The sequence below is a fragment of the Rhincodon typus genome, chromosome 8 (assembly GCF_021869965.1).
Source record: "Rhincodon typus isolate 14 chromosome 8, sRhiTyp1.1, whole genome shotgun sequence".
NCBI lineage: Eukaryota > Metazoa > Chordata > Chondrichthyes > Orectolobiformes > Rhincodontidae > Rhincodon > Rhincodon typus.
In genome coordinates, this window is record NC_063339.1 from 26,242,756 (window position 1) to 26,262,512 (window position 19,757).

At 40.4% G+C, this 19,757-nt stretch overlaps 1 protein-coding gene and 1 long non-coding RNA gene across 4 annotated transcripts in view; both read right to left on the reverse strand.

Moving 5' to 3' along the window:
• LOC109916454 overlaps positions 1–19,757 on the reverse strand; it is a 387,714-nt gene that overhangs the window by 46,665 nt on the left and 321,292 nt on the right. The gene's annotated exons all lie outside the window — the stretch shown is intronic.
• LOC109916456 (synaptotagmin-16-like) overlaps positions 5,659–19,757 on the reverse strand; it is a 64,612-nt gene continuing 50,513 nt past the window's right edge. The window contains exons 4-7 of one of the 2 annotated variants that reach the window (XM_048600000.1): positions 16,290–16,502; positions 15,547–15,803; positions 9,074–9,517; positions 5,659–5,853 (exon numbers count right to left, since the gene is read on the reverse strand). In XM_048600000.1, coding sequence (XP_048455957.1) covers positions 5,659–5,853; positions 9,074–9,517; positions 15,547–15,803; positions 16,290–16,502 — 1,109 coding nt within the window. The remainder of the gene's footprint in view (positions 5,854–9,073; positions 9,518–15,546; positions 15,804–16,289; positions 16,503–19,757) is intronic. The other variant, XM_048600001.1, reaches the window with a different exon arrangement.

The window sequence follows — 19,757 nt, forward strand, 5'->3', positions numbered from 1 at the left end:
CCCGCACCTTGTTGTCTCAGGTGGAATTTTAATTCATTCATGTGATGTGGGCATCACTGACTGGGCCAGAGTTTATGTCCATCCTTAATTTCCCAGAGACTGCATTTGCTGTGTGTCTGGAGTCACATGTAGGTCAGACCAAGTAAGGATAGCAGATTTCCTTCCCTAAGAGACATTAGTGAATCAGGTGGGTTTTTACGTTAATTGGCAGAGGTTACAATTGGTAGAAATTAATTCTAATCTTCTGTACTAAGGTTAGCAAGGAATGTAAACTGCGTAACAGAATTTGAAAAGTCATCAGTAATAAGCAAAAATACGATGCAGCTGGCAGATGTCTGGGAAGGGCATAACAGTCGGTATTGGAATGTGATTAATAAGACGTTTTGTGAGAGCCCAAAGATAGGTGATAGAGGGTCTGGTGAGCATCATGAGATGATGGGAGGCCTAGGAATGACCATGAAGTTGTCCATCATTGATTGTGTATCCACAGGATTGGATGTGTAGGTCAGAGGGGATGTGGCATGCACTGATGTCAATGTTGCATGTAACCACTGTATTGACCTATGTATAAATATCCTGGACTTTATTCGGAAAGATACAGTGTCCTAGAGATCTCTCCCACAATGCATTGTAAGCAGTTCAGAACAAAGATCAATTTGTGCTACTGACCACAGGACTCAAGACTCTCTCCAACAGTCTCCATTAGTTTAGTCTTTTTTTTATTTCGGATTTTTATGGGGGACCATTATACCTTGTGGGACTCGAACCCACGTTCCTAGAACATTTGCCTGAAGTTCTGTATTACTTCTTCAGTAACACAACTACTGCCTCCCCTTAGTACCATCCCTGGCCTGTTACTAAGCCATGTCACCACCTCAGCTTTGAATTCCATTTTTACTATCACCAATTTCCTAGCCCTATCAAAAATGAGAATTTGTCCCTCTATGTCTCATGTCTGCTTTTACATCCTATGTTATGACCAGCTACCACATATTGCAGGTTGAATAATTAGGGTCACAACGGTGACTCCCACAACAGGTTGGAAACATGGTGATGACTCCTGGCTTTGTTTTCTTGCAGGGATGGGGGGAAGGGGCATCAAGGAGCCAATTAGTTGCACTGTGGGCTGCCATCCCTTTAAAGGGCAGCCTGAGGGTCCAGGAGCTGCCAACCAACCAGCCACAATGGATACCACTGGGATTAAACCTGAAAGGGAAGGACACTAAGTCATCCTCTAAAACTGGTGCCATCTGAAGACATTGGGGCAAGGTGGCAGGGCAAGAGGTGGATTGCTGTGGATGTGGCCCATTGTCACCCGGGGCTTCTGCTTATCAAAATAAGACACTCCACACTACCTCACACCGCGTGCACCCACCCCCCTACTCCCCAGAGCCCCGCCACCTACACCAGTGCCAAGCACAATAGGAAGCTGCCAGAATTCATCAGGCGGTCACTCTATGAGGCAGAGAGTCTTATGACTAGTTAAAAAAGAAAACCAATGGCAGAAGAAAGCATCCCTTAATTAGCTGCTAAAGTGACTCACATGATTTCTAGATGGGAGAGTGTGTGGACTGTCCTCCAACTGGGCTGCTGCTGGTATAATTCCATGGTGACAGGAGAAAAACGATACACACCTGTCTCCAATTTCCCTGCAATTTTACGCGTTTCCCACCCTCCCCACCCCACCTCTCTCCACCCACCTTATGCCAGTCCATTCCTAGGAGCTGTTAAAATCCAGGATTCAACAACAACACTCCTCTTCATTCATACCACTTTATGAACCTCAATCAATGCCAATCTCTGATGTGTCTCACATCGGAAATTGACAGTCCTTCAAACACCTATGTCCCATGAATGAATAAAAAGTACGTGGCATACTCGAAATGAAAGTGTTCCACTGAAGAACCGTAACTTATGGTGCACTGGCATTGAGTATAGGATTCGGGAGGTCATGTTGTGGTTTGTTTTTTTTTTCATTCATGGGCTGAGGGCATCACTGGCTGGGCCAATATTTATTGCCCAGAGGGCAGTTAAGAGTCAACCACATTGCTGTGGGTCTGGAGTTACATGTCGTCCAAAGTAAGAGAGGATGGCAGTTTCCATCCCTAAAGGACATTTGCGAACCAGACGGGTTTTTCTGGCAATTGACAATGGATTCATGGTCATCAGTAGACTTCTAATTCCAGGTGTTTTATTGACTTCAAATTCCACCATCTACCATGGCGGGATTCAAACATGGATGCCCAGAATATTACTTGGGTCTCTTGATTCACAGTCCAATGATAATACCATTGGGCCATTGCTTCCCTAGTTGTACAGGACATTGGTTAGGCCATTTTTGGAATACTGCGTGAATTCTGGTCTCCCTGCTATAGGAAGGATCTTATAAAACTTGAAAGGGTTTAGAAAAGATTTACAACAATGTTGCCAGGGTTGGACGGTTTGAGCTATGGGAAGAGGCTGAATAGGCTGGGGTTATTTTTCCTGGAGCACCAGAGGCTAATGGGTGACCTTATAGAGGTTATAAAATCATGAGGGGCAAAGATATGGTGAATAGCATAGGACAGTCCTCAGCACAGGAGAGTCCAAACTAGAGGGCATAGGTTTAAGGTGAGAGGGGAAAGACTTAAAAGGGGCAATTTTTTCATGCTGTGGGTGGTGCGTATGTTGAAATGAACTGCTAGAGGATGTGATGGAGGCTGGTACAATTACAACATTTAAAAGGCATCTGGATGGGTATATGATTAGGAATGGTTCAGAGAGCTATGGGCCAAATGCTGATACGTGGAACTAGATTAATTTAGGATACTGATCGGCATGGACAAGTTGGACCGAAGGGTCTGCTTCCATGCTGTACATCTCTATGGCTCTATGTAGACTCAGGCAAACTGCACAATAGTTAATTATAAAGTGAATGCAGTGGTAAAAGCTCTACCAACAATGCAATGTCACTGGAGTTATTTGTGGATCTTATCTCACTTGCTGTTTCTCAATATCAGTCTAGCCTTGTTTGATCAAATGAACACCTACAAGCTGGACAGTCATCTCATGCAAGTATTGATTTCTCAGAGGGAGCTACAGGGAAAAAATATATTTTAAACAAATTGATTTATGGTTCTACCATTTTCCTATTCTTCAATTTTCTATCCCCAGTTAAATGAGATAGAAATTCCAATGGTTGTACTTTATACTCAGAGTATTCCTCTAGACATTCCTTCCCCTTTACAGAATTAAATAATAGTGCTCCTTAAAGCAGAGTCTCTTTTCATGAGGGGCTTGCACAGTGACAGTAATTCTGGGGAATTTTCTATAAAAAGCTATTGTAAACAGTAGAGGTTTGAGCTTCAAGCCATCTTGAAACCAGCTCTGAAAATCTGCCAATCTACACAGTGACACTCAAAGTAGGGCAGAATGTGAATGGCTCACAAGGCAGCTTAAAACTACAGGCTTTACTATTAGCTGTCGCAAAGCTCTGGGATGCTGTACCTAATTAATGTTATTGAGAAGTCCCTAAATCTACAAGACTGAAAAACTTCGAAGAGATTTCAAATATAATTTATTCCTATAAAAGGAGGGAGGGGTGTGATACCTTCAACAATAAAATGTCTTCCTCTGTAAGGAGGCAGATTAATTTGCAGTGAACATTCATTAAACCAGCACTCTAACCTGGTTACTGTCTGAGATCTTCTTGCTGAAGTTAAGTTGGGTTTCGTTCAGTAATTGGACCCTCCTCATGCCTCAGATGCATGCAATAATAGTCTTGTACAAGTAAGAGATGCCTTTGGTTTATTTGTTGGTTACAGTTAAACTCCAATGTTGCTTGTTTTCTTCATATGTTATTGTACAGTACCAAACTGCATTAGTGACTATGTGTACAGTTTTTTAAGCATAAAATATATTTTTGAAATAAACCAAAGTAAGCACTCTGATTTTAACATTATAAAATCTTTCCAAGGTGGCAACCATTCAGAAATGAAGGATGACAAACTGAATCAGAATTCTGACATTGGACACCACGCTTGACTTTACACACATCAGCCAAGGAGCCATTTCTTGTGGTACTGAAACTGTTTCTGTTATCAGTACGATTGTATGTTTATTCAGAAGGAATATCATCAATATTCCTTTTATTTGTGTGCCATTTCCTTGCCAATAATTTCAGCGATAGCATCTATGTCTAATCAATTAGGTATATGTACATTATATCAACTGCCCATCTGATACAAAGCTGTTATAATGAGAACAATTAAAGAATAATGTGTTAGCAAGAACAGCAGATGCTGGAGTCTGAGATAACAAAGTGTGGAGCTGGAGGAACACAGCAGGCCAGACAGCACCAGAGATGCAGGACCGTTGACGTTTCGGGTTGGGATCCTTCTTCAGAAATGAAGAAGCGTCCCGACGCGAAACGTCAACTTTCCTGTGTCTCTGGTGCTGCCTGGCCTGCTGTGTTCCTCCTGCTCCACACTTGTTGTCTCTTATTAAAGAACAATGTGCACAATTTAGCTTTAGAAAACATTTTACTTCTAGGTATGGATCTTACAGTTTTATTTCAGACAATTATAATTTCTAGATATCTGCTATTTGGAAATAAGTCAAAACTTCCTTTGGATACCCCATTGTGTTGGATTGAAAATTGGCTGAACGCCCATAGAGTGAAAATTGCTGAGGAATAGATTTGGATGCAATCTGAAACCCACTGCAAGTGGCCAGTGTTAGGACTTTTGTTATTTACATTTTTTTAAGTTATCTAAATGGTGGTGGAGAATGACCTGAAAATTTGAAACAATGCCAAGATTTATGCAAAAGTTGGACTTTGGGATGCTTGACCACTACAAGTAGATCAAGGTGTTCTTGTATTTGGCAAACAATTTTCAATTTAGAAAGGTGTAGCACCATACACGGGGGAAAGTGAAACATGCAAATCCTCTATAGTGAATAGAATTAAAGTCAATGGTAGTAAAAAAATGATCTGGGTATTTTAATGCCCAACAGGATGATCTATGGTTAATGCTGTGAGGCTAGAGTTAAATCAAATAATGTTGTAGGGTGTGTTCTGCATGGTAATTCACTATAAGGCAAAAAATGTCATCATGACCTTGCGTGCAAGACCTTGGTGACCCTAATTTGGTAACCTTTTGTCAAAATTTGACCTTATAACAACCTGAGGATATTGAGCCTTTGGAAACAGTGTAGAAAAGGACTACTCAATAAATTCCAAGTTCAAACAAGAGATGGATTTATTTGTGGCTGCTGCAGAGATTACTTGCATTATTGCTTTATTGTACAGGACCTACATGGTATCCTGGACTAAGGTGGAGAGGGTTGGGGTAAAACACAAAGGAGTTTTCCATTTCTCTCCCCTAATTGGCCTGGGTTATCAGTGCACACTCCATGTATTATGATGCCTCAGACATTACAACTGTGTGGGACAGAAAGGATAGAGTAATGAGTATTTCTCATCTTCCATTTTAATTGGTCACATGTATCCAAACTCCAAAAGTCCTGGGATGAGAGTTTACTCATGGTGAATGTCATGTGTGTACATTCTTGAAGGGAGAATGGGGAAATGTGAAAATAATTGAGAAAGGGACTATATGAACAAACATTTCAATTGAATATGCCATAACTGTTCTGTTGCAATAAAGATTTATTTCACTAACCAGGCGGTCTGTTCAGAGCCAAGTTTCGGAAGTGACTGCCTTTGATTACTTCAACAGAAAGTCTTCCTGTCGTGGCATTGTAAGATAATCCAACGAGTAGTTCCGGAGTTCCACCGTGTGAAAGTGATTGTGTAGACGAAGCACTGTCACTGTGAGAGATGGCAGACAGACTGATCTGTGAATCTCCACTCTGTAAGACATCAAAACATTACCTTTAATCTGAGATACTCAATGAACATTTATCCAAATACTAAGGTTTAGTATTTCAAAAGGTGGTCAGAAATATCATCATTGTGCTTAAATACATGATACTATTCAGTATGCAGTGGATCCTAAGATAGTAACATAGGTGACATGATTCATCGGTGCGATATCTGCAACATTGATATGTTTCCTGTCTTTAAGTAGAAGATGCTCACAGCAGTGTGCATCAGGAAATTGTGGGTGTGCAGACTGTCATTTTCCATCTCCTGTAAAGAACACTGTCATGTGCAGGAAGGATTGCCCGAAAACAAAATAATCCCATTAACAAGAGCGACTGAATATCCTGTGGCAGGGCCCACAGTTGTTCTCTGAAATATCTCTGCCTTTTTTGTATTGCTGCTTTTTTCCCCCGGATGTCCTTGTCTGCTCCAATCTCTCTTTTAAAAATACTTTTCAGCATGGAAACAGACCCTTCAGTCCAATTCATCCATGTCGAACAGAAATCCTAAACTGACCTAGACCCTTTTGCCAGCATTTGGCCCACATCTCTCTAAACCTTTCCTGTTCATACACCCATCCAGATGCCTTTTAAAGGTTGTAATGTACCCACTTCCACCATTTCCTCTGGCAGCTCGTTCCATAAATGCACCACCATCTGCGTGAAAAAGTTACCTCTAGGGTGCTGTTTAAATCTTTCCCCTCTCACCTTACACCTATGCCATCTAGTTTTTGACTCCCCGACACTAGGAAAAAGACCTTGGCTATTCACCCTATCCATGCCCCTAATGATTTTATAAACATGTATAAGGTCACCTCTCACTCTCTGAAGCTCCAGGGAAAAAAGCCCCAGCCCATTCAACCTCTCTCTATAGCTCAAACCCTCCAATCCCAGCAACATCCTTGTAAATCTTTTCTGCATCCTCTCAAGTTTAACAGCATCCTTCCTACAGATGGGAGACCAGAATTGAATGCAGTATTCCAAAAGTGGCCTAATCAATGTCCTGTACAGCCACAATATGACATTCCAACTCCTATACTCAATGCACTGGCCAATGAAGGCAAGCATGCCAAAAGCCTTCTTGACTACCCTGCCTAGCTGTAATTCCACTTCCAAGGAACTATGAACTTGCTCCCTTAGGTCTCTTTGTTCGGCAACCCTCCCCTGTGCCCTACCAGTAACTGTATAAGCCCTGAGATAACAAGGTATAGAACTGGATGAACACAGCAGGCCAAGCAGCATCAGAGGATCAGGAAGGCTGACATTTTGGGTCTGAAGAAGGGTCTAGGCCCGAAACGTCAGCTTTCCTGCTCATCTGATGCTGCTTGGCCTGCTGTGTTCATCCAGCTCTACATCTTGTTATCTCAGATTCTCCAACATCTGCAGTTCCTACTGTCACTGTATAAGCCCTGCTCTGGTTTGCCTTAACAAAATGCAACACCTCACATTTATCTAAATTAATCTCCATTTGCCACTCCTCGGTCCATCTGACCAAGGTCCCATTGTACTCTTAGATAATATTCTTCACTGTCCACTATTTTGGTGTAACCTCCAAATTTGCTAACCATACCTCCTATATTCTCATCTAAATCATTTACATAAATGACGAAAAGCAACCATTGTTTCCCATATAGCAAATCACAACTTAATCCATTGTTCAAAATAAATCCTAGTCCAAATGTGACATGTGACATACTGTTAACCTTTGGAAAAGAAGAAAATTGTTATTTGAATTCAACTAAAATAAGGCAAGAACAACCTAGATTTTTTTAAGATCATCAGTGCATATTCAATGAAGTCTTTAGAAAACACAATGGTGCAGCTGTGTCACAGTAATTAGCACTGCTGCCTCATAGTGTCAGGGACCCAGATTCTATTCCAGCCTTGGGTGACTGTCTGTGTGGAGTTTGTATGTTCTCCCTGAGTCTGGGTTTCCACTGGGTGCTTCAGTTTCCTTGCACAGTGCAAAGGTTTGCAGGTTAGGTGGATTGGCCATGCTAAATTTTCCCATAGTGTTCAGGGATGTGCAGGCTAGGCGATTAACCATCCTAAATGTAGGGTTAGGTGGATTGGCCGTGCTAAATTTTCCCGTAGTGTTCAGGGATGTGCAGGCTAGGTGGATTAACCATAGTAAATTTAGGGTTATAGGGAAGGATAGGGGGCTGAATTTGGGTGGAATGCTCTTCAGAGCGTCAGTGCAGACTCGATGGGCTGAACAGCCTCCTTCCGCACTGTAAGGATTCCACGATTCTCTAAAAGGCTCAAATTTTGTCATTGTGATACATGTGTCATCTCGTTTCTTTTTTGCTCAGATCCTTATTTCAGGTGTTCAAACTTTCAATAGCTAAGAAATAACTGGTGGAGTTTTGTTTCTGAAAACATTCTGTTGGTAAATTGAACATGAGGGCAAACAGACGACCCTATGTTGTGATGCAATGGAGCATGTCAAAAGTCCTCATTGTAAGTTAGGATGCCACCTATTGGTGTAGCAGGAAACCTTAACAACTTTGTGTTAAAGACAATGGTGAAAGTTTAATTGAGATGTTCACAACCATTTAAAAATAATTATTCTGAATGATGCCCATGCAACCAATGTAGGAAAGAAAAACCGTTCTACCATAACTTTACTAATAATTAACTAAACTTTTCACTCATCTTTATGAACTGTTAATTTTGTCCAATCAGCAATTTTGGAGCTATTAAATATTCAATTTATATTTGCTGTCTATACCGTGATTAAGGGTCCTTCAATCAGCACTGGACAGTTATACTCTCTGCAATGTTTCAATTAAAGGAAAACAATAAGAAAACTTCAAATATGTCAGCAAAGGCACTTCAATAGTCAATAGGTCACTCATTTTTACTAAGCTGCCTGCTTTTGAAAAAGAGAGGTTTCTTCTGAATGCTGACAGTTTGGATGGAGCAGATTGACTACAACTATTGAATTTATCAATTTAAATTCATCTGAAATGAAAGCAGGGGTGAGATGAAGAGGTTTCCTTTGAATACATGAAGTGGAGAAGCTTGACGCATCATGGGGAAAGTGCAGGGGAGTGGAATGTGCTGGACAGCTCTTTACAGGGGCCCCAGCATTGACACTATGGGCAGAATGGCTTACTTTTATGTTGTTTTGTTCAATGCTGTCATCTGTCACTAATTATGTTTCAGCAAAGTGGATGTTTAATTTGTTTCTCATTATTGTACTTACTGTCATGTTACTCCTTGGCTCCAGGATTAGCGAAACTTCCATTTCTCCCTCCTGGTTTAGATTCCTGAGGTAAAACAACTTCTCCCCCATCATTTTCACTCGATTCATCTTCCTCACCGCGTACAGGCGAAATCGGAGAGCATAATTGTGCAGGTCCTCTGGCTCCATCTTATTAAACCTAAAAGTCTCATTGAACACTGGCATAGGTCCCCGCTGCACATTGGTTTTGGAACGTTGCTTCTTGCCCGGTAGGAGGACTGTATGAACCTGCCATAAGTTAGCCCCACTGCGGTCCTTATCTGGGATGTTTTTAGCTGTAACTATTGTAACAGCCAGTTTGTGGCTGGAGGGTTTGTAATTGAATGTGAGGTCGAGGTCTCCACATTTGGAAATTGGCTCAGGTGGGTCCTGTTGCTGAGGAACTGTTGCTTTACCCTCTGTCTCCTGAAGATGATCAAAGTCTTGTGGTTAATGTATGTTTTCAGTAAAAAACATTCCATCATGCTGTGAAATTGTCTCAACATAAATTACTTGTAATCGTTAGATTATCTAGTGGGGAGTCTGGTAGAGATGCCCAAAATCCAATGGAACAATGGAGCAGGGGGTGTTCATGAGGTAATTAAGGGATAAATACTGGAAACAAGAAATTAGTGGGATATAGATTTGAGATCATGAAGTAGAATTAAAATTCTGATGAGAAAAGTACATTATTGGACACTGACTAAGCATCATTTAGCCTCTGGTTTTATCACACTGTATACAATATAACCATTAATTATAATTTTAACTACTTTCTTTAGAAGCATAGAAAATATGGAATATGCGGCTCCCTAAACGCACCAAATCAGGAAATATTGAGGAAGGTTCAACATTTGTTCCTGAATCAATGCTAGATTAGCCAATTTCAGTCAATGTGACGGTAGAGATGCAGCACATGGCCTCCTAAGAAAAGGATTAAGCAAGTGACCCTCAGACTCCAGCTGAAAACATGAGCATGTGTGCTCGTAGGAACAACAGAGCTAATGCGCTAGAACTTGATTTCCATTCACAAATGATGTATGACTTAATAATGCAAAGCGAATCAAACAGGAGGGGGTGAAAACAAACATAACTGTTACTCAGGAAGTAATGAACTGGGAACATGTTCAAAAACAACCTACTTCAATAGCTCATGTGGGGAACCTGGAAGAGAGTTAAAAACTGGAATTAAAGCGCTGGAACACATTGTTCCAATAACCCTTTATAGCAGTCAATGAGAGGAAGCCTTCATTTCATTTTCTTCTGGCTTTGATTCAAAAGCCAAGAAAACGAGAGACATCAAGTATGAGTGCACTGTTTTAAATCGCTACTCAACGCTCGCTTCGTCCTCCTCCCCCAATTTATGGCACTTAATACCTCAATCACAGAATGGTATCTTTCCAGTGTGCTCCAAATTGCTATTATTCAGCATCGTGGCACAGGATCAAGGCCACATTTGGAATTAAAAGATGAAGAATTCACCCTTTGTGCTTTTTTAAAAACTATTGCTTCTACGACAAAGATCAAGGATCTATCCCTATAAATAGGTTTATAGAAGTAATTAGATCAAGAGCCTTGAAACCATGCATCAGACAGGCATCCAGTTACTGGATTGAAACATTAAAAAATGTGAAGACAGCTTGACAGAGGGGGGAAAAATAATGTGATCAAATAACATAAAAACTCAGAACAGCTAATCCAGTGTATGAGGTTACATAGTCTCCCCAAACATTGTAGAGCTGTTAGATTTAGCAATACTTTGTTCACCAGTTCTCACACAGATTCATTCCCTTCTTTCTTTGAAACTAAAAAAAATGAAGCAGGATTGTAATATAATTCAAGTAAATAAAGGAGATGTTTCTTTGCCCATGTAATTTTTAAACAGAGGGTATAGAATAACCACATTTCTATGTTGTGTGGGGATTTAGAACTTCTGGAAAGGCCCCTACCTGCTGGTACTGATTTCCAGGTCAGCAATAGGACAGTGGTTAGTCAACAAGTTATGGGCAACCTGCTGTACGTGGACAGGAGCACTTTCCCTCTGTCTACACTGAGGCAAGCAGGAATCCACTATGTGTAACAAAAATAGCAGAGGTTCCCCTTTAAGAAAATTGGATTATATTTAGGCTTGCAATTCCCTGGACAGTGAAATTTAATTGGAAAGCTCTTTTAAAAAGAGCATTCTTCTGCACTTTATGATTTTTCCTTATTCATTCATGGGATGCGGACATCACTGGCAGGGGCATCATTTATTGCCTATCCCTAGCTGTTCTTGAGAAGGTGGTGGAAAGCTGCCTTTATGAAGTCCATTTGGTATAGACACATCCACAGCGCCATAGGGAATGAGATTCAGGACTTTGACCCAGCGACACTGAAGGAACAGTGATACAGTCATTATAAGACCATAAGATATAGGAACAGAAGGAGAGCATTCTAGCCTGCTCTGCCATTCAGCAGGATCATGGCTGATCTGACACTTCAAATGTCCACTTTCCTGCCCTTTCTCCGTAACTCTTGTTTCCCCTATTAATCAAGAATCTATGTATCTCAGCTTAAAGATCACAAAGACTCTTCCTCTACAGCTCTCTGTGGAAAGGAATCCAAAAACGCTCAATCCTCTGAAATAAGAAATCCTCTTCATCTCAGTCTTAAATTGGCACCACTTTATTCTGAGACTATGCCCTCTAGTCCTAGCCTCTCCCATGAGGGGAAACATCCTTACCCTGTCAAGCCTCTTAAGAATCCTATACGTTTCAATGGGATCACCTCTCATTCTTCTAAACTCCAGTCAGCAAAGTCTCAACATGTCTAACCTCTGTGCACAAGACAGTCCCTCCATAAGGATCATCCTAGTGAGCCTTATCTGAACTGCATCCAATGAAATAATGTCTTTCCTTAAATAAGGGGGCCAAAACTGCTCACAGTACTCCAGTTGTGGTCTCATCAACACCCTGTACAGTTGCAGTAATACTCCCATACTCTTATAATCCAACTTTCTTGAAATAAGAGCCAACATTCCATCAGCCTGCTGTACCTGTGTGCTAACTTTCTGTGTTTCATGCACATTATCCCCCAAGTCCTTTTGTGTTGCAGCTTTCTGCAGTTTTTCTCCATTTCAATAATATTGTTCTTTTCCTGTCCCTTGCAAAATAAACAACTTCCCAGTTTTGCACATTATATTCCATTTGCCGACTTATTTTGCCCACTTACTTAACCTATCAATACTTCTCTGCAAACTGTTTGTATCTCTCTCACCACTTTTCCACCTATCTTTGTGTCGTCTGCAAATTTGGCAACAGTACATTCATTTCCTTCCTCCAAGTCATGAATATATATTGTAAGTAGTTGTGGTCCCAGCACCGATCTCTGTGGAACTCCACTGGTTACAGGTCACCAACCTGAAAAAGAGCCGTATCCCCACTTGGAGATAGTAAGAACTGCCGATGCTGGAGTCAGAGATAACACAGTGTGGAGCTGGAGGAGCACAGCAGACCAGGCAGCATCAGAGGAGCAGGAAAGTTGACCCATTTCTAAAGAAGGGTCCTGACCCGAAATGTCAATTTTCCTGCTCCTCTAATACTGCCTGGCCTGCTGTGTTCCTCCAGCTCCACACTGCGTTACCGCCGTATCCCCACTTACTGTTTCCTGCCCATTAGCCAATTCTGTATCCATGTCAATATACTACAACGTACACTGTGGGCTCTCATCTTAACCTTATGTATGGTACATGGTCAAATGCCTATGTTTCCAAGTCATGATGGCGAGTGGTTTGAAAGGAACTTGCAGGTATTGGTGTCCCCACATATCTGCTGCGCTTGTTCTTCTCGAAGAAAGTGATTGCGGATTTGGAAAGTGCTGTCAAAAGAGCCTTGGTGAATTTCTGCAGTTTATCTTGCAGACAGTACATGCTGCTTCTACTAAGTATCAGTGGTGGAGGGAGTGAATGCTTGTGGATATGGTGCCAATTAAGCGTGCTGCTTTGCCTGAATGGTGTCAAGCTTCTTCAGTGCCATTGGAGCTGAATTCATCCAGGAAAATGGGGAGTGTTCCATCACACTCCTGAGTTGTGCCCCATAAATGGAAGGCAGGCTTTGGGTGTCAAGAGGTGAGTTACTTACTGCAAGATTTCTAGCTATGATCAGCTGTCGTAGCCACAGTATTTATATGGCTAGTCCAGTTCAGCTCTGGTCAATTGTAACCCCCAGGAATTTGACAGTGGGGGATTCAGTGATGGTGATGCCACTGAATGTCAAGGGCTGATGGTTAGATTCTCTCTGGCATTTGTGTGGCATGACTCTTAATTGCCATTTGTCAGCCCATGCCTGGATATTGTTCATATCATGGACTGTTTCAGTATTTGAGGAGTCAAGAATGGTGCTGAACATTGTACCATCATTGACAAACATTCCCACCTTGACCTTATGATGGAGGGAAGATCATTGATGAAGCAGCTGAGGACAATACCATGAGGAGTAGCTTCAAAGATGTCCTGGAGCTGAGATGCCGAACCCCAATCACTACAACCACCTTCCTATGAGCCAGGTATGACTCTAACCAGTGGTGAATGTTCCCCCGATTCCCATTGAGTCTTCTTTTAGAGAGTTTCTTGGTGCCAAATGTGGTCTTGATGTCAAGGGCAGTCATTCCATGACAGTGAGTCAAATATCAAGCAGAAGAAGAGAATGGTCTTACAGAATGGCCAACATCTTTTTCATGTTGCCTGGCAGCACGATTGGAGTTCAGTGGGATTGGTAGAGTTCTGACAGCAGACTGCATGGACAACCGCATCTCACAACAGAGTATAGCATAGAGATGGACAGTGTCCACAGAAGCATTTTAAAAAAGCAAAATTTACAGAAAACGTTTTTCATATAAATATTTAAGTAATATTTATGGTGATAGCAACATTCAAAATAATAATGTTTATACGGTCTGTAATAAGGCATACGATGTCATATTCTAAACATAAGGCTAAGCAGTAACTAAAGACAAAGGCCATATAATGATAATACACATGTATATATGGTGTTAGGAAGAACTGCCGATGCTGGAGAATCTGAGATAACAAGGTGTAGAGAAAATATTCTGAAGAAGGGTCTCGACCCGAAACGTCAGCTTTCCTGCTCCTCTGATACTGCTTGGCCTGCTGTGTTCATCCAGCTCTACACCTTGTTATCCCTGTATATATGGTATCACATGTTACAAAAGAAATAGTAGAATATTTTTCTTGACTCTCACAATGCTGACAATGCCCTTATGTTGGACGTGATTTGATACTGCTGGAAACGTCTGCTGTAACCGGTCACATAGATAGTCATTATTCATCAAATTCAAACTTAAATATTTGAATATAGGGTGCAACAGAGGAAGATTTTTTAATTTGTGTACACTGGATTCCATTCAAGAGTGGGAATCCTGTTTTTCCAGTCTCTAACTTCAGGATACAAGTTAACTAAAGATCAGTGACAGTCCTGCGGCTGAGATGAGTCAAGACTCTTGGGCTGAAATTAATATCTTTCTTTTCATTCATGGATATTGATGACACTGGGTGGGCAAGCAAAGAGACCCATCTTTAACTGGCCTGGAGAAGGTGGTAGTGAGCCACCTTCTTGAACTTTAATGTGCGACAACAGAAGGTACACTTAAAAAAAAATCTCTTTGAAGTTCCATTCCTTTAAAAAAATCATTATTTGCACCTGATCCCACACTGACACACATTTTCCCATCCAGAACTAGTTCAGGGTCACTGCTATTTATGTGTTTTTATTTGGAGGGCCATAAATACAAAATACAAATGACATTTACCACAATGCACTGCTTTAGCAAAAAAGTTGTTTAAGTGTTAAAAGAAAATAATGGAACCTTTTTCAGGTACAATTCAATAACATCAGAAAAAGATGTGTTGGATGTGTTTATAATTTCATTCTAGCACAGTTTCAATGTCCGTATCTAGCTCCAAAGTGAATAATTATCAATTTTCATTTTCATTTAAGACGGTTATAATGCAATTTGAGCAATTTAAGCACAGAAACTATGCTCAACTATTTAGCTATTATGGACAAAAACAGAAGTTGCTGTAAAAAACTCAGCTGGCCTGGCAGCATCTGTGAAGAAAAATCAGAGTCAACGTTTTGGGTCCAGTGACCCTTCTGCAGAACAGAGGAAGCTGGACCCAAAACGTTAACTGTGAATTTTCTTCACAAATAATACCAGACCTGCTGAGTTTTTCCAGCAACTTCTGTTTTTGTTCCTGATTTACAGCATCTGAAATTCTTTTGGTTTTTATTTACCTATTATGTTCAGTGTGAATAAGACAAAGGTCAAGAGAAAGGAGGCTTATAATGAATTAGAACCAATTAAGTTAATTTTTTGCCCAGTGTTTCTTTTTCGCCTAAACATTAAAATCTGTGAATAAAGTAACATCTGACATATTGTTTCAATTCATAACGCATTACCTCTGGGCTCCATGCTGATGAACTATCTGTTTGGTCATTTCCTTCATAGGCCTGATTGTCAAAGTTGGTCCCTTGATCAGGACTTCCCTCTTCAGTTTGCTGTTTCCCATGATTCTTATCCAGAGTCCCAGCTGCTTCATCTGAAGCCTTTTGATGACCTGTTCTGCTCTCAGACGCAGTGCCTGAACCCGTAGATAACTGATCTTCTTGATAAGAACAATTATCGTGGATGCTAAACTGATGTTGTTTATCTGTATCTGAACAGGTAAACGTGAAAGACATTTTTAAAGCATCATGAAGCAAAAAGACTGCAAACAACAACATATATAACAACAGGGGTAGGATTCTGTCACATCACCTTTTAATCAGTACTAGCTCACAATATGGAAAATAATAATTGATAAAGATGTGCTTAAACAATTTACATGAAGTATTTCTCAGTTTCATAGGTTCCAATTTACTTAGAACAAAATCTCAATACAAAAACATATTGGTTACCTCATGCAAACATGACAGAATTGCTATTGCTTTTATTAACTTGAGCAAGGATTTCATGCAGCTCAGTCTTTATTTTTCACTACCGTTATGCAATATGTGTCTGAAGTTAGAAAGGCACATTGCGGGAATGAAATCAATACGAGAATGAAAAGGAAAACACATTCAAGGTTGCAAGCTGCAAAGGAAACCAGCAAAGGGTGCAGACTATTACATTGTCTAGTAATCCTACAAGCCATGCATGGTACCTTCAACTTCAGAGGCCTCTGTGCTGTACTCTTCGTGATTCGAAGGTAAACGATTAAATTTCTGCCTACGCTCTAAACCCGCCTGCGCCACCTTGTCTGACACTGTAGAGTGGAAACTCTGGGACCTCGACACAGAGAATTCAAACTGTTTGATCACTTCCTCATCGCTGTCTGCAGATGTAGTCAACTCCTCATCATCCCCATAACTGTTCACTGGGGAGAGAAACAGAATATAGGCCTTGGACATTTTTCAGAAAGAAGGACTTTCCCTGAACAGACAGTTCTTTGACAGGAACAAAGATCCATAGGATTGCAGCCTTAATAGAATTTTTTGTCTGATGGAGCATATAATATTCTGGACAACTTACTTGTTTATAGAACAACACATGTCAGACTGAAAAGGAAGTAGTTTTTCAGTTGAGTTGTTAGTGGAACACATTGTTAGAGCTTTACAGAATGCTGTTTTTTTCAAAAGATTAACACCAAAAAGATACAAATAGGGACCAATTCACTCCCCTAAATGTTGCTTTTCGAGGCACAGTGCAGATTTTTGTTGATTACCTGGACAGGTAGTGTTTTGTTCAATTTTATTACTGAAGACCAAGAATGCCTTGTGGTGCAGTGGCACAGATTAACATCGGAAACTATAAACTATGACCCGTTTGGTCAGAATACCTGGGTTCAAATCCTGCTACCCCAGCAGAGTGCCAATAACATGTTTGACCAGGTTGATTAAAGTAAGGTGCATTGAAAAGTGTCACAGATTCAGCAGCTACAACACCAGGGAGTCAAAATAGCATACAGCCATGAGCAGCAACAAAATCTGAATAAAAAATCTTCCTCCCAGGTCAGCCTGAAGTTTGTGGAGAATTACATTTTTTCCATTTCTGTGTGAGCTGTTTATCAGGGAAGATGAATGGTTTGTTTATTGTTCTCACTGCCTGAGAAGAGTGCACTGATGGTTTAGCCATGTTTTGGCTTCCAAATGGCTTGGAATTTACACTGGCACTACTGGGGGCATCACAGCTGTTCAGTCCTATTATGGACATGACTTGAAATGGCCTTCAACATGTTTGAGGGAGGTGCCAAGTGATGGTAATGCCACTACCCATTTATTTATCACCTTTCTTCCCTGCAACGAATTTATACAACCATAACTAAATTTCAAAAACTAAATATCCATGTACTCTTCCAGACAAATGTCTCATTACTTTTTGAAATATGGCAAAGTTGTCTATGCTAATACCTGCCCTGGCATTTCTTTTATATTGTTGATCTCAAACTTTTTCTAAAGATGTAGAATTGAGGGAGTAAGATGGCATGGTATAACCAAAGACATGGCTGACGTGACACATTTCTGTGTGACTCCTCCTTAAAAACAGCCCAATAATTTGTTTTACTTTCTTTATCACTTGAGAATATAGGACTTATGGGTATTCCCATCAATACTCCCATCAATATCTCTCCTGCAATGGGTTCTTACTCTGCTCATGTCCAATATTATCATTCAACAAATATTATCATTCACCAAATATTATCATTTATACTTTTACCTTAATAAAGATGGTTCCACTCATAAGCTCAGCATCTTCAAATCTTTCTGAATTTGCACTGATGCTTCTACATTTGCCATTGCTCCTAGTTTGACAATATTTGTCAATTTAAAGCTGCTTTGATTTGACTCCACATTTCCTAATCAGTTTTAATCTATAATCTGTGGTTTCTTGCTTGAGGCATTTTGTGTTGCATACAATGTGACAGTGATACTGTTTGGAAATTCCCCCAACAGTTACTCTCATATTCACAGCTAGGCTGTGGTGGTCTCAGTCCCATTCGCACTGCCTGCAGTTTACCTCTAAACAGCCAGCTCCCAGTCACACGTCCTTCTTTTACTTTTATTTTCTATTCAGTGAGGCTACACATTTTCTTTACCACCACCAAATCACCATGTTACTAATTAAAAGAACAGTTTATCACATATCTTCCTGACTACTCATACTTAGTGTTTTCAACTGGTCATTGTTTTAACTGATTCAGTGTGTTTCCAGCTGTCCCACAGTCTTGGTCTTGTCCATTAATTCTGCATATGCAACAGTGTCAAACTCCTTAAAATCCAGCTCAACATTTCCTTTTTTACCCTTATCCACTGGGTCAACAGATGCATTCAGTAAAACTTCAAGGAGCAGTCAAATGTCACGCTCACGTCTCAAACTAATCGATGCCCTACAGTCAATTCTTAACTGTCTCAAATTAGTCTCCCAAAATCAATGTGAGACTTACAGGTCAATTATCTCCAGTCTCCCATTTTGTGAAGATGGGAGTTATGTTTGCGATCCTTCAGTGCTATTAGAGCTGTCCTGCATCCAGTGAGTGATGGAAAATAGTTAATGGGAACCACAATCAATTAGCTATCCACTTCCTGTAATTCCCAACTGTGAAGAGCTCTGTTGCCAAATGCCTGACTTTTCTATCTGTGCTTTAATTCATACTTGTCCTTTTATACATACAAAGTTCTGAAAACACACTTCCCAATCAGGTAGTTTCCTCACTGCTTCAGTAAACATTATTGCAAAGCAATAGCCTAATTCCTCACTTTATTTGCATCTGACAGATTTGAAAGTTTCAAGGGTTCAGTTTGATGTTTGCTGGTCTAATGTTTTAATTGGTCTTTTTTTGCAGCCATTTTTCAACTGTTCCACATAGCCTTTCTTAGCTTTCATTTGATAACAGCTGTTGAACAGACTGAAGTGGTTCTTGTTATTGTCTTCCTCATCTTACAGAAGTTACCCAGGTTTTATTCTACTTATGTTAATTTTGGCTTGGACTTTGTGAAGTCTTGTGAGGGCAAACTGTCAGCATTTGTCACTTTGCTTCTGCATCTGACCGTAATGTCAGGATTTAAGACAGGGACAAATTAATATGGAAATTCTGACGTGTGATCTGTTAATGCTCACCACAGGCTGCGAATTTCCCAACCTCCCACACCCAGAGCCGGCTATCATTGAAATCAATTAATGTGCCCAAAGCTTTTGATTTTCCACACTCTCATCACAATTGCACATGGACTGAAAGGCTACACAGTGTTCAGTTAGCGATAGCTTTACATAGTGACATAAGCAATAACTAATGCTAAACAACTGATCCAGACCTGAAAAATATAATTTGTGGGAGTATTCTTAAATGTATTCATGATTGATTACTAAATTTTACAAAGAGTTTTTCGATAATTTTTTTTTGGGAAAAAGCTTTCTTTCATGATATAGCAGCATTTGCCTTCACCCCTGTGTGTATATCCCAATCTTTATTTCACTCCATGCAAAGATTTTAATAAATGATTTGATTTTGATACTTTTCATTTCCTGGTTGGCTATCTATGAGAATTCTTTAATGTGATTGATTGCTCTGGCAGCTTGATGACATAATTGCAACTCCACACTTGGTATTTCCAGTAAAATCTCTTTTGCTGCC